This window comes from Nansenia antarctica (assembly GCF_963989245.1).
Source record: "Nansenia antarctica genome assembly, chromosome: 8".
NCBI lineage: Eukaryota > Metazoa > Chordata > Actinopteri > Argentiniformes > Microstomatidae > Nansenia > Nansenia antarctica.
In genome coordinates, this window is record NC_137678.1 from 9,140,856 (window position 1) to 9,155,406 (window position 14,551).

The following is a 14,551-nucleotide window of genomic DNA, read 5'->3' on the forward strand; positions in this document are numbered from 1 at the left end:
CTTGTTTGAAACCATTAAAAAACTAGAGTATTATAAAACACATAGCTGGTTACTGCATCCCATTTAACATTTGAAGGGTATATCTAAAATAAAATGTGTTGAATATACCCTGTGGCCAAGATCCCAGTGATTTAATATTTCATTCCAAACAATTGTCTTTGAACATATAGTCTGCACGTTATAATGAAATCCTCCTCTGACTGCTGAGGCGAACATTATAATATGAAAGCTTATCTGACTGATCCAAGTTCATTTCTAACTAACGGATTCTAAAACAGATGAAGGCCATGAAGAGGCATTGCTTCTTCAGCACTCCAAAATACAACATATACAAAATAAACGGTATGATTGCCAGTTTATACTGTACCTTCCTTTTCTGTACAAAAGCAGTAGTGCAGTGGTCTTAGTACTGCTGTCTGTCCTCACACTGGGGGAGTTAGTTCTGTTGTGCATCCTCTGTGCAGAGCAGCGAGTGATCAGACTGCATGCCTTCATCGAGCGCATCCAGGGGCCCTTAGTGCTAACAGGAGTCTATGTGGTTGAGGTTGGGGCTTCATGGAGTGTTCTGCAGATCCATGGCAGGCACACAGCCACATACCCTCACACGAATCCAGGCTTCACAGAGGAACGATGACATTTAGGGCAGCCCTTTGTCCCATTTAGTTAACTTTAACAAATTCTCTAAATATGCCTTCAGAGCATTTTTGCAAACCCCTCTGAAATGGTTTGCAAAACATTAGGGCATGATTTTTACAGAAAGTGTGTGTTTTGTCTCTACTGACAGCTCAATGGGTAATTATTATATTATATCAGAACTATCTAGTTGTCCTCTGCTGTTAAACTGGAGAACCTCATATTACATGACATATGACATTGCTACAGGGGAGGCTGGTGCAGGCTCAGGAGGATAGGCTCATTGTAATGCATGGAATGGAGTAAGGAACGTGTGGAATGGAATGGAATGGAATGGAATGGAATGGACTTTATTTGTCATTGCTACAGTACAGGTACCAAACAACGAAATTTAGGAGGGGTGGCTCCCCTGGTGTTTAGGAAAGGAAAAAGAAAACACATTTTAGAAAGAGCATAGATGCATAAAATCACAAGAAGGTAAGGAGCTGGTTTACATCAATAAAGGCTATGTACACAATCCACTGTACTATACTGCACAGATAGTCAACTAGGGTTGTCATATTGCACAAAAAGTATTTTTTCACATTATTTTAAAGTGTCACAGTTTGCAGGCTTGAAAATGTACATGTTTGTGCCTCAGCACTAGCTGCCATACAATCCGTCCGGACTGTCCTGGGCCCAGAACTTAGGCCTTTTCTGTGTTCAGGGCCTTGACGGCCCTGTGGTAGAAGCAGTCCTTCAGTCCTTAATGCATGGAATGGAATAGGGACCGTGTGGAGTAGTGTTGTACCATTCCACACATGTTTGATGCCATTCCTCATTCCATTCCAGGCATTACAAGGAGCCTGTCCTCAGATTTCTACCACCACCAGCCTCCCCAGGCCTAATATGATGAGCAAGAGCACCCACTTGAGGTGGAAGATATGGGAACATGGCAAGGCCTGCAGCTGTTGGTTCTTCTCACAGTAGAGCTCCAGCTCCTCCACACACTGCAGGAACTTGACCGCCTGCTCCCTGAGCTCCTCCTGCTGCTCCTTGCTGCGGTCGATCCCCTCTCTCAGGGAGTGCACCTTCAGTGTTCGGAGCTAGTAGACACAGGCAGAGGGAGAGTCAACACAGGAGAGACTGGTAGAGGTAGGAAAGAGGAGGGGCTCATGGTAATCACACACGCTTGATACCATTCCTCATTCCATGCCATGCATGCATCCATAAAATGAGCCCCATTTCTACCTCCACCAGCCTCCCTTAGAGTCAACACAGGATAGGACATAACTTCACATGCTCATAATAATGATGATTTATTGTTAACTTGGGGAATAGCTGCACAGTACTGTACCTTGGTGCCTAAAGCCTCCGCCAACTCCTGTGTTCGCTGCAAACAATCAAGAGCCTGGGAGATAGATGGAAGGCCAGGTACATCAATAGGAGCATTGTGGAGATACTGAGTGTACCTCCACTCACAAGGGGCGCTAAAAGAATGGTGTTACAAAATATTGTATGAAAATAATAGTGTCAGAAAAGGGTTAAAGCGCCCCGGAGCAACTGGTCTAGGCCGAGTGCTCCCTGGATTGGTATCACTCAAATATCACTTGCAAACTTTGTAATTTTTATTTTCTTACTATGCTCCTCTTGCTGTATTTTTAAATAATGTATGTAAAGCACTTTGAATTACCCCTGTTGTATGAAATGTGCTATACAAATAAACTTGCCTTGCCTTGCCTTACCTTAATTTCAATCAATCATATAAATCAATATAATCATGAAATGCCATCATTAAATTGTGCATACTGTATGCCAGCCATGTGCTGCAGAATGCTTGTGTCTGTAAGAGAGATTAATGTGATCATAATAAATCAACCAACCTTGTCTTGTTCTTTCTGTTGGAGCCAACACTTCCCAACGCCCAGGTAGATCTGTGCTTGTCCAAGGCGATTTCCAACCTCTGTCATAATACACATTGAGGATTCATAGCGAGGGAATGCTTTCTGAAGAGAGGACGAAAGAGCACATATTAAAGTGAAGCAATGTATTGCCTCTTCAACTACCATGATATTTTGGTGATCTAAATAATGTATAGTGTTTATTAGCAATGTCACTATAGATATTAGATGGTTTTGGGACTTAGATAGAATTAGATAGAAGAACCTACTGAGAACTTGCTGAGCTTCTGGGATCCTAGCATTAGGCTCAATATCTCATACATATAATAATAATAATAATAATAATAATAATAATAATAATAATAATTATAATAATAATAATAATAATAATAATAATAATAATAATAATAATACATTAGACTTATATAGCGCTTTTCTAGACACTCAAAGACGTAGGACAATCTACTCTGTATACTACAATTACACCTAGAGGCTAGGCTACATTTCGGGCGGAGAAGCAGCGAACAAGCAACGCCAGCGTCCTCTCTCAACCGGCATGAACATGAACATGACATCACACTGTGACAGCACACTGTGACATCACACTGTGTCCCTAACTGAACATGCAGGAGTAGTGTCACCACCGTACATCAACGTCCTTTCTGCTGCGGTGAATATCAGCAAAGTTTAGTAAGCACAGAGCCTGAAGAGGACGATCCCCATACTGAAGAGCAATCTTCATGGATTCCTGTGGAGTACATGTGTTACAGTTTAGAGTGGCATACCTCTGAAGAACAAACCAGTTACTGACCGTAACCGCCTTGTTTTTACCCTCTGGGGTTTTTCACAGCTGTTTTTCTTTGCTTTAGAAGTTCAGGGGGACAGTGCATTGTCTTTTTATGAATGTATGACTAATTCTGATCTGATCTTTAGTGATCACCAACTAGCAACTAGCCTATAACACATATTTTCTATATATGTACTGGCATATGTACTGTACAGTTCTGACACAATCAGCTGCTGATGGAAAAACTGAGACATTGTTGACCTTGTTTTTACTCACTGATTCTGTACTTGGACTGTGGCATTTGAAGTATGACAGGATGAATACATTGTGTAGCTAAATGTATTCCCCAGAAGTGATAAATCCAAAACCCTCTCCCGCTGCTCAGCTTCTACACTAAGACTTTTGCAGTCCAAAGCAATGGCATCAATGTATTTCTCTCCACAGTACATAATTAGAACAGAGTTAAGACTAAAGCCACTCTCTTCATTAACACTTCAAACCATCACCTCACGGAGCATATTTTCGTCAGTGTTTAAGGCCCCTGTGCAACACACCAACTGCCAGCTGCACCTGTCAATAGTACAGCCCTAACATCACATGCAGCCCTGGAGACAGGGTATATACAGCACCATGGTTGGTAAATAAACTGCCATCTTGATTTGTTAGAAGACCTACTGTACTTCACTTGTTTGCTGATGAATCCTGTCATTGAGGTCTGGGCCGGAGTTGTCTCTGAGACACTAGTAAACAATACCTCACAGGATTCCATGGCATCTGGCAGGTGGTCCAGTTTCCTGTATGCCACAGACATGTGGTACTGGCTCATAGCGCGATACTTCAGGCTCCAGCCCTTGCCGTAGTCATTGACCAGCTCTGCTGCTTTGCAGGGGAAGAACAGGGCTTTCTCATAGTCCTGCCAAGACACAGAATGTACAGTAGAAGTGAAGCGGTATCTATCTAACTAGTCAAAAAAGATAATAGCATCCAACACAGATGATGTCCCCCTTCACTAACACCAAGATATCTGACACTACATTATTGACAGTGTTTCCTCTATATGCATTTATTGGTGGCGGGCCGCCACGAATGAATTTCCTCCGCCACTAATTGATTCAGTCCACTAAGTGCACGATTTCTCAAAAAAAAATAAAAAAATCCACCTCTGAACATTTTAGCTGATTAAAATATATCTGATCCTAGATCAGCGCTATGATGGATGTTGACTAAAAGTGCACCTAAATCCACGCCCGTCTCTCTCTAACCGCTGATCCAAAATCAGATTAATGACATTAAACATTCAGTTGACGACGTGACACAAGGGCTACTCCTGATTGGTCTAAATGTGAACCATCTAAAAGATACAAAAAGCTGATCTAGCTAGCTAGGTGCACAAATAAGATATCACGTTAAATAACTTCGAAAGATTAAACGAAAACAGCGACAGATGGATGGATTTTTCAAGAAAAAAGATGTCCCAGACATTTCAAACATTGCTGAAGCTAGCAGTGGCTATGAGCGATCAGAAACTGCATGGCTGGCAGGAGCAAAGGAGCTAGTTGGTGGATCAGCTAACAACGTTTATGGCGGGCGAGTTCATCGAGGCTGTTCGCACCTGCACCAAATATGTCCCAATTTGTGCACTCGAAACAGCCTCTCAGAGTATCAGTGGCAGTTGCAGTCCAGGACTTAACGGGTTTGGGTGTCGTATTGCAGGATTTAAGTTTCTGTCTATATTTCGGGACAAGGAGCAGCATGGCATGGTCGGACCTTCCCAGCGGTGCCCTCGGGAACGAACGGTAAGCCTCGTTGATTGTAACGTAGCAGTGGTCTAGTATGTTAGCTCCTCTGCTGGGGCATGCCACCTGTTGTTTGTAATTGGGAAGTTCGGTGTGCAGGTTGGTGTGATTAAAATCGCAGAGCACAATAACTGCTGCGTCGGGATTAGAGTTTTCCACAGAGGAGATGTAGGTAATACTTGGGACATTGCAATTGAAATTGCGTTCAAAGTAAAACACACACACACGCAAATATTGACAGTAGAGCTTGGCTTGATAGTGTATATCCCCACAGTGCTGGGTCGCCTCCACACCTGGCACCACAGGGGCCCGTTAATAAGACTGCTGTCTGTGGATTAGTTCGAAAAATGTTTGTCCAATACAACGTTGTAGTTGTTTAGTACAAATGGGTCTATAGCAGCTAGGTAACATTAGTCCTGTATCAGAGTTGTGTTGTTGGGTCTTGTACAGTTGCTCAAAATGCAGATAAGAGAAAGTATAGGCTAATATCAAACAACAATCCTAGAGATGACTAACTCAAACGTACGCATAACTAAATAAAAGCAGGCCAACTAATGACAGCTACACGCCCTCAACTGGGAACATAAAGGATAAATGAATTTTGCAATCGAACGTGTCCTACAGCGACAGCTGGTCGTGCAAATCAGGTTCCGGGAAGATTTTTTTTTAATTTTTATATTTTTTGCCATCCTCCTTCTAGTTTTGGTTGAAAAATCGCGCGCGCTAATAACAGGGCTCTCCGCCACTAATGTAAACATTCCTGGAGGAAACACTGATTGATATGTACTTTACTTCTTCTAAGTGTTCTAACTTTGGACATTAGTTTACTAGTAGGAATTCAATAAAGCACCAGTGAGCATTTCAAAGACTTAGGGGAGCATATTCTATTTTTTGTTTCACAAAGTAACTTGACATAATGAGTGCATTCTTTGAACACCACCTCATCACAACCTCATTGAAACCAATCCTCCCTGGGAATCCAGGGATTAGTCTGACAAATCTCCAGTGTCAAGGGGACAACAATCCACAAGCCTATGTCTGGCCTACCTTGATCAGTCAGCCTCTGCAGTGCAAGACATGCTACATGATAACTGCTTATCTTCGATAATCCTCTTTAGACACACTGACAATTTAATTGCCTGCACCCGAGTGACACCTAGTGGTTGCATACATACACTTTCTCTACCTGGCTAAGAATGGGTTTTTCAAGATCCCTAAATAGATCCCTAAATATAAAGAGGATACACTCTTACAGGGTCGGAGTGGGACTCATTTTCAGCTCTGGAGTTTCATGCCTCAGACCGGCCCACTTTAGTTCACAACCGATTACAGTATATTAAAATCATGTAATTACAACCTTGGTATTTTAGTCTGTAATAGCGGACTCACTGTTCTCTACAGTCTTCTCTACATTTACAGGATGCTATGTCATGGGTTTGCTTCATTGTTCCCATACTGGTACAACAGCTCACCTGTGCCTTCTACTGTGATAGCAGCAATCCCTTGCTGGACACCACTAGGGTGACCAGGTCCCAACAAACCAAATGTGGGACAAGGAGTATGTTTGTGTGGGACAATGTGGGACACCCTCTCAACAGGCCCGGACCGAACTTTAGGTGCCCCTAGTAGCATCCGCTTCCCCTGGCCGAGTTGAGAGCTATGTCTATCCATTTTTTTTAAAAATATATATGCATTTCCATTCTGTTTCCTATTCTGTTTGGTTTATTCAGTAGCATCCAATAATTCTTAGTTCACAAAGTCCGACATGTTACTGAGCTTGGGTTTCAGCTGCACAGCCTCCTGAAACACATCAATGGGATCCGACCATTGGCCACCCTAGTGTAGCCCCCCCTCGGCCCCTTTTATCCTCTACAGGGATACAAATAGGCGCTTTTATCGCCTTGCCATTCACAAGATGGGTTACCTTTCCCAAGATAAATCTCTAAGGTTAAAAGTCATGTTTTTGTCATTGCATAACTCCTTGTGTTAACACAAAGCATAACCTAAAAACTCACTAAAACATTCAAATGGTATTACAGTACAGTGGTAACAGTTAAACATCACTGTCCACAAGGCTAGTAACTTAATAATATCAGAACATCTTACAACAGCTAATTCATCAAAAGAGATACACAAATGTACTGTATAATTGATACATTTAATGTACATGAACAGCAAGAAAATACAATTTTAGGAATTAGTCATGGAAAGTTATAAAGTTACAAAACATCCCCACTGGTCCTGTGTATGCACACAAACAGGATTTTACATTAATCTTTAGACACAATAAGCTACAACACCTTTATGCTATGTGCTAATCACAATATTGTTTTTCTTATGTAGACCAGTAACAATGACTGTCACAATGATAACTAAAATTATATCTGTTTGGGGAAATATGGAAATCAGCAACAATGAGTGAAATGTTCAGGCCAATATGAACTGCCAGTTTGTGAGGGGAATTTTTATCCCCCTGATGACAGTGACGACAGAGGTGGCAGGGTTGAACTTTAGCGTGTTAGCATCGCCCTTTTTGCACTTGTTCCTGAAGACGTATATGCAGCCATTGCAGCTGGCCACCTTCCAGAGAGAGGGCACACAGCTCCACACCTCAGGGAAGGGCAGGCGCGTGAAGCTTTCCAGCAGAGGGTTGTAGCACACTAGGGAGTCCCCCTCACCCACTACAAAGATCAGGTCCAGGTGGGCCGTAGCGTGCATGCAGCCAGCAAACGGCAGCATGTAGGGCTTAATCTGGCACTTCTGAGTGGCTGTGTCAAAGCACTGGATGAGGCGGGAGGGTTTGGTGAAGAAGTCCATGTCATTTTCCTGAATTTCCTCCCCTCCCAGCAGGTAGATGGTCCCTCCCAGGTTAACCCCTGCCGCCCCAGACACAGCCGTGTCCAGTTGGCTGGTCACTGTCCACATGTTGTCCTTGACAGTGTAGTATGTGACAGCGTTGGACAGTGTGTCCGGCAGGGTTTTGCCCCCTAAGGAGTAGATGGTATCCTGGTTGGACACTGACACCATGGTGTGATGTAATTTAAATGGCAAATGAAGGCGGTCTCTGGGCAGCGGGGCACAGCGCTTCCAGTCCATGGTATGCATGTTGCACTTCCACATGAGACGGCGGGTGGAGCCACCAACCACGTACAGGTCCCCTCCATGCTTACAGGCTGCAGTGATCTGAGGACACAAGCTGTTCTGGCCACTCACACTGATGGCATCATCCTCATCGCAGTGGAGTGACACAGCCAGTGAGTGTGTGCCTGTCTCTTCCTTCCCTATCAGGTAGATGTGGACATTTTCACCAATTTCCTATTGACCCAGGGGAGAGGATTTAGAGACAAAAGAAAATAATCACTAAATGGAAATACTACTGAACATCTCTTTAATCTATGGTACCACAAAGGAAGAAGGCCAGCTGTGTGTTTACTTAAAAAACATATAGAATTTACCTTTAGGCTCTCCTGAAGAACACTAGCGAATTCCTCTCTCTCCACCCTGTTGTGATTTATCCAGGACTGAATGGACACGGTTGGGTTCTGAGAGGTCGGGACGCCATCTGCAACAAGCAAAGTAAATACTTCTGAACACATCACAGCATGACTCTGCTGGATCCCAAGTATTAAGACAAGCAGTCGACATATAGAACACACTGTTGGTATGCATGCAGCTGAGGTGGGAGGAGAAGCCTATTGGATGAATCACAAACCTTTTAAAATGTCCAAGAGCAGGCAGAGGGGCAGGTTGAGGAATTCTTCAGTCTGATGCAGCTGAACCAGATGGATTTTAGCACAATGCTTAGCAGCAGTGTACAGCTCCTGGTCACTGTGTCTGTCTGCCAGCCACATCACCTGGAGAGGGAGGAAAGAGTGATCAACTGAATAACTGAGCACCACAAGCTGTGCTGATGAATGTATACCACAACAAGACGGCAGACAGGTGATAGGGTAACACACTTTGACAGATTTCACATCTAGGTTAATTATGTTAATTACATGAAAAGGCATAGAGCATAATGGTAAACTCATTCATTCAAATGCAATGATTTGTTGTATGACACGATGTGTAAACTATCGCTACCAGCCAATCACCTGCAGGCAATTCTTGACCTCCACTGTGCGTGAGAGGAAGCGTGAGCATTCCTCAAACAGGGCAGTTAAGTGGTACATGTCTGACATTTCATACGTGTCCTGGAGGTCTTCCACCCTCAGTTTGATGGTTCCATGATACATGTAGTCGACTAGCAACTGGAAGACTGATGCACTGACATCCTTGAGTACAATGCAGCGGTTGTGTGCCTCCTTCAGATTGGAGGTGAACATAGCGCGGAAGACGCTGCTCTGGGCTGAGAGCACCAGGTGATGCAGGTTGAACTCCTTGCCATCCACTGTGATGTTGACATCAGCAAACAGTCTGTCCTCTAGGCAAAGGTCCATGATGCTCTTCACCACCCGGCTGGAGTGGGAGCGATCGGTAAAGGTATATCCCATGAAGTAGTTCTCATCTCCCACTGAGCCCCCCACACTGAGCCCATCCTCACTGGACTCCATCTCATCTGTAGGTTAGCGATCTGAGGATAATGCATGAACACAACAGACAGAGATTAGATGTTATTGAAACATTGAGGGTTTACGGAAGAAAAAAAGGCAAGCAGCAGAACTTTCCAGAATGTAGGATCATTCAGAATGATGCAAGCAGCTAACGTGTTAAGGTCTTTGCACACCAATGCGTGCGTTTTCGCATGCATATTTTTAAATCCGTCATCCGAAAAAAACGCATTGGTGTGCAAGGGCCTTTAGTAAGATAAACATGTCTCTAGCTAGCTAATAATAGAGTTGTTTTGAAATGTATACGTGGTCACAGTGGGTGGCCATCGCCAGAATGATGACAGCTAGCCTATCACTGTAACAGGCCAAACAGTTGCATGCAGAAAACAAAAGCACATTATGAAATTCATGAAGTCATTGTGTTGAAGTTAGCTAGCAATGTAATAATGAGCTCTCTGTCTCTGCTCTGAGCCCTACAGGCTACAGTAACAGGACGCTAGGCGGAGAGCATCCTCGTCTATTCAGCTCTGGGCAGAGAAGTATTCACTTTGTATCGAAATAAACACGACCCCGTCAAGACAAGGTCATAAAATCCTTCTTTCACCGACTACACCGGGTCGTCGGGTGGTTCTCCCCTTCGACGGGCATCAAACAAAGTATGAATTCATGGCTTTGCTCCTTTTACTCTATAAATATATATATATATATTATTAGTTTGCTCCTTTTACTCACTTTATTCACACTAAACGCGAGGTCCAACCGTCGAGTTGCGGGGAAGCTCACCTTCTGTTGTTGAATTTAACGGCAGCTTGCATCCTTATATGGAGTTAATCTTGAGCCAAATTAAATCAAAACATTTATGCTTGCATCCTGCTGTGCGCGTGACCAGGAGACAACTGAACGGTTGCCGGAGAGACTGCGTTCTGCATCGTGATTGGTCCAAACGACACGTCTGCTGTCACATCTTCGATCATCCTCTTTAGACACACTGACAATTTAATTGCCTGCACCCGAGTGACACCTAGTGGTTGCATACATACACTTTCTCTACCTGGCTAAGAATGGGTTTTTCAAGATCCCTAAATAGATCCCTAAATATAAAGAGGATACACTCTTACAGGGTCGGAGTGGGACTCATTTTCAGCTCTGGAGTTTCATGCCTCAGACCGGCCCACTTTAGTTCACAACAGATCACTACTGCTGCTGGTGAGTAATGTTTCATACTTTATACTTATATTGGCCAGCAACTAATCTTTCCACCCGAGATTGCAGCCACCACCCTTAGACCAGACTTGGTACTCTGGTCCCCTTCACTGAAGTCTGTTTACATCATAGAGCTCACAGTCCCGTGGGAGAATTCAGCTGAAGAGGCCTATGAGCGCAAGAAACTGCGCTACACAGAACTGGCAGCAGACGCTCAACAACAAGGATGGAAGGCAAAAGTCTATCCGGTTGAAGTGGGATGCAGAGGTTTCGTGGTTTCTTCCACCGTTAGGCTGCTGAAAGACCTTGGCATCCATGGACAGGCTCTGCGACAGACAATTAGATCACTCTCTGAAGCGGCCGAAAGAAGCAGCCAGTGGATATGGATCAAGCGGAAGGACCCTTGCTGGGCTCAAAGAACAGCAACATGACCCGCTCACTAATCCCCCCCCTACCCCCACTCCCACTTGAGAACCCAGGTCAGAACCCTCCAGGAGGAGGGTGAACAAGGTATGCGGTCTGCTCTAGGCCTGACTCAGGGAAGAGGACACCCCTGCCTTGCATAGTCCCGTGGGCTGCGCCATTTAAACAACCAGGCAATTCTCATGATTGGGCATGGGACACAAGCTCAGGCTTGATCACCCTGTAGCTGGCCGCCTTAGATGAGGGTGTCTAGTGTTGAAAAGGCCGAAACACCCCATGATTCAAAGGTACTCTACTGATGATGTGTCCCGAAATTTAACATCCTTCCCATGTCTGAGATACAGCTCCCATGCCACTCTCAACATCAAGGCAAACCTCATGTGCGTACCATCCATTGGCACAATGGACAGTATAACATCACGTCCCGTGTTTCATAATTCTGAGTATCTGGACTCGTCCAGTGACTGCTGTGAAAGGACAGCTGACAACATAGGAAAGTCTGTGTGACGGCTTGGAGAGACAGCTGACTGGAGGGAATAGACCCCACTGGGGCTGTCATGGGCTAGCTACCCATGGCGGCAGTCTCCGACGCTGTTTCAGTTTGTTGAAGACACCCGCCAAATGCTACAGAAAGTAAACAAAGAAACATACCCCTAGAGCCTGCGAGAGCGGGGGCGCAAGATGGCTCAACGATTGACAACACGGCTACAGACCCAGGAACGGACACGACTACGAGCACGAACACGGCACACGAGACAACCGCAGCAGCAGCAGGACACTCACTTCAGGTGTGCACCTGTGGTTGGGAGAAAATGACATCAGCCAGGGGGTTGAAGATCCACCAAGGAAAGAAAGGGTGCTTGAGAAAGCAGAGACAAGGGCCTCGCATTGACCAGTACTTCTTACGAAGCAACCAGTCAAATCAGTCGATTGAAGCACAGCGACGGGACAAAAACCAAAGTTCGCAGAGCATCAGCACCCCTGTCACTGAGGAGGATAATACAAGCACAGAAATGCCGGTGGAGGAACCTACCAAACCACAGAGACCTCCCAAGGAGGAAAAGATCAAAGGGCACAGACTGAGTGTGAAGTGGCCCAAAGCTGTTGAAAAGAGAGAGTGGGAAACAGTCAACAACGACCTGATAAAAATCCTGGAGCAACAAGTGGGCACAGCAGAGAAAAAGCTTGACCGGATCGGCGATATCATCTACCACTACGGAGAAGAGCGCTTTGGAGTGAACATTAGGAGAAGTGACAAAGCAACACCAGCGCCAGCCAAATCCAGGAGGCAGCAAGAGATCGAAAGACTGGTCAGAGAGAGAAGGCAGCTGAGAAAGCAGTGGAAGAAGGCCTCTGATGCAGAGAGAGAAGGTCTCATGCTACTCCAGGGGGACATCAAATGCCGGTTGGCAACCTTGCGAAGAGCGGAGAACTTGAGGAAACTTCGCAAGAGGAAGGAACACACAAGAACTCGGTTCTATAAAAACCCCTTCAAGTTCGTCAAAGATCTCTTCGTTAAGGAAAAAAGCGGAATCCTGAAAACTCCAAAGCAGGAACTTGAAGAACATCTGGAAAAGGTCCACCAGGACACGAAAAGGCACGAACAGCTAGTCATCCCACATGACATCCCACCTATTCAACTCCGGCCAATCTGCCTTCTCAACGTTGAAGGGAAAATCTTTTTCAGCGTAATAGCACAGAGGCTGTCCACCTACCTGGTGAAGAACAAGTACGTAGATACATCCGTACAGAAGGCCGGCATTCCTGGGTTCTCTGGTTGCTTGGAGCATACCAGTATGATCTGGCACCAGATCCAAGCAGCAAAGAAGGACAAAAGAGACCTCCATGTCATCTTCCTTGACCTGGCCAATGCCTTTGGCTCAGTTCCCCATAACCTCCTCTGGGAATCCTTCGACTTTTTCCACGTTCCATCATCCATCACTACCCTAGTAAAAGCCTACTTCGAAGACCTGCAACTGTGCTTCACAACAGCCGACTTCACAACATCATGGCAGCGCATAGAAGTAGGCATCATGGCAGGCTGTACAATCTCACCCCTGGCCTTCACAATGGCCATGGAGGTCATCATCAGGGCCTCAAGATGGGTGGTCGGGGGTGAGCGAACTAAGAACGGGATCCGCCTTCCACCTATCCGAGCATACATGGATGACATGACCACTCTGACCACTACTGCAGCATGCACCAGGCGGCTACTTGGAAAACTGCAGGAGAACATCAAGTGGGCCCGGATGAAAATCAAGCCGAGCAAGTCACGAAGCATCTCTATAGTCAAGGGAGAGCTTAAAAACGTGAAGTTCTGTATTGGGGACGACCCAATACCAACAGTGGTAGAGCAACCTGTAAAAAGCCTAGGTAGATGGTACAACGCAAGCCTCAGGGACAAAGACCAAGTGCAGCAGCTAAGGCAGGACATCACCAACAGTCTGGAAAACATCAACAAGACCCTACTGCCAGGGAAGCTCAAGATCTGGTGCCTGCAATTTGGACTTCTCCCTCGGGTAATGTGGCCACTCACTATCTATGAGGTCCCAATAACAACTGTGGAGAAGATGGAGCGAACCATTACTTCATATGTGAAGAAATGGCTCGGTGTCCCACGCTGTCTGACCAACATCGGCCTCTATGGAAAAGGGGTCCTTGAACTACCCATCACGAGCCTCACCGAAGAGTACAAGTGCTCTAAAGTAAGACTCCAGATGACGTTGAAGGATTCCAGAGACCAGACCATCAGCAATGCTGTACCACCCCTTATAACTGGACGGAAATGGATACCATCTGACGCGGTGCAGCATGCTACGTCAGCCCTGAGGCACAATGACATCGTGGGGCATGTCCAGCTGGGAAGAGGAGGCTTTGGCCTTGCAGCAAGTAAACCAACTTGGCGTAAGGCCTCAACATCAGAGAGGAGGAAAATGGTGGTCGAGGAGGTGCGCCGTCAGGAGGAGGCTGAAAGAAGCGCGAAGGCCGTCTCTCTTGCAAAGCAGGGACAATGGATGAGGTGGGAAGGTCTGGAAAGGAGAAAGCTCAGCTGGAGGGAGCTCTGGGGAATGGAGGCAAGCAACATCAGCTTCATCATCAGAGCTACCTATGATGTGCTCCCATCTCCAAAGAACCTTCACCAGTGGTATGGTGAGGACCCAACCTGTGCCCTCTGCCCAACTCCAGCGACTCTCAAACACATCTTGTCCGGTTGTAAGACCAGCCTCACACAAGGCCGCTACACCTGGAGGCACAACCAGGTCCTCAAGAGCCTGGCAG

General features: G+C 45.6%; 1 protein-coding gene and 1 pseudogene across 2 annotated transcripts; both read right to left on the bottom strand.

Moving 5' to 3' along the window:
* Window positions 1–600: 600 nt before the first annotated feature.
* Window positions 601–6,863, bottom strand: LOC308163823 (43 kDa receptor-associated protein of the synapse-like; annotated as a pseudogene). Its single transcript has 7 exons — window positions 6,852–6,863; window positions 4,055–4,213; window positions 3,163–3,261; window positions 2,496–2,618; window positions 1,970–2,023; window positions 1,539–1,718; window positions 601–667 (listed from the first exon to the last, which is right to left on the bottom strand). The product of its transcript is annotated as a 43 kDa receptor-associated protein of the synapse-like (transcript).
* A 660-nt stretch (window positions 6,864–7,523) lies between these two features.
* LOC308163273 (kelch repeat and BTB domain-containing protein 4-like) lies at window positions 7,524–9,649 on the bottom strand (the record flags this gene model as incomplete). The annotated part of the gene is made up of 4 exons (XM_080537461.1): window positions 7,524–8,411; window positions 8,552–8,658; window positions 8,809–8,950; window positions 9,191–9,649. 4 exons carry the CDS (start codon window positions 9,647–9,649, stop codon window positions 7,524–7,526), a joined length of 1,596 nt encoding a protein of 531 aa, XP_080393587.1.
* Between the last annotated feature and the right edge of the window lie 4,902 nt (window positions 9,650–14,551).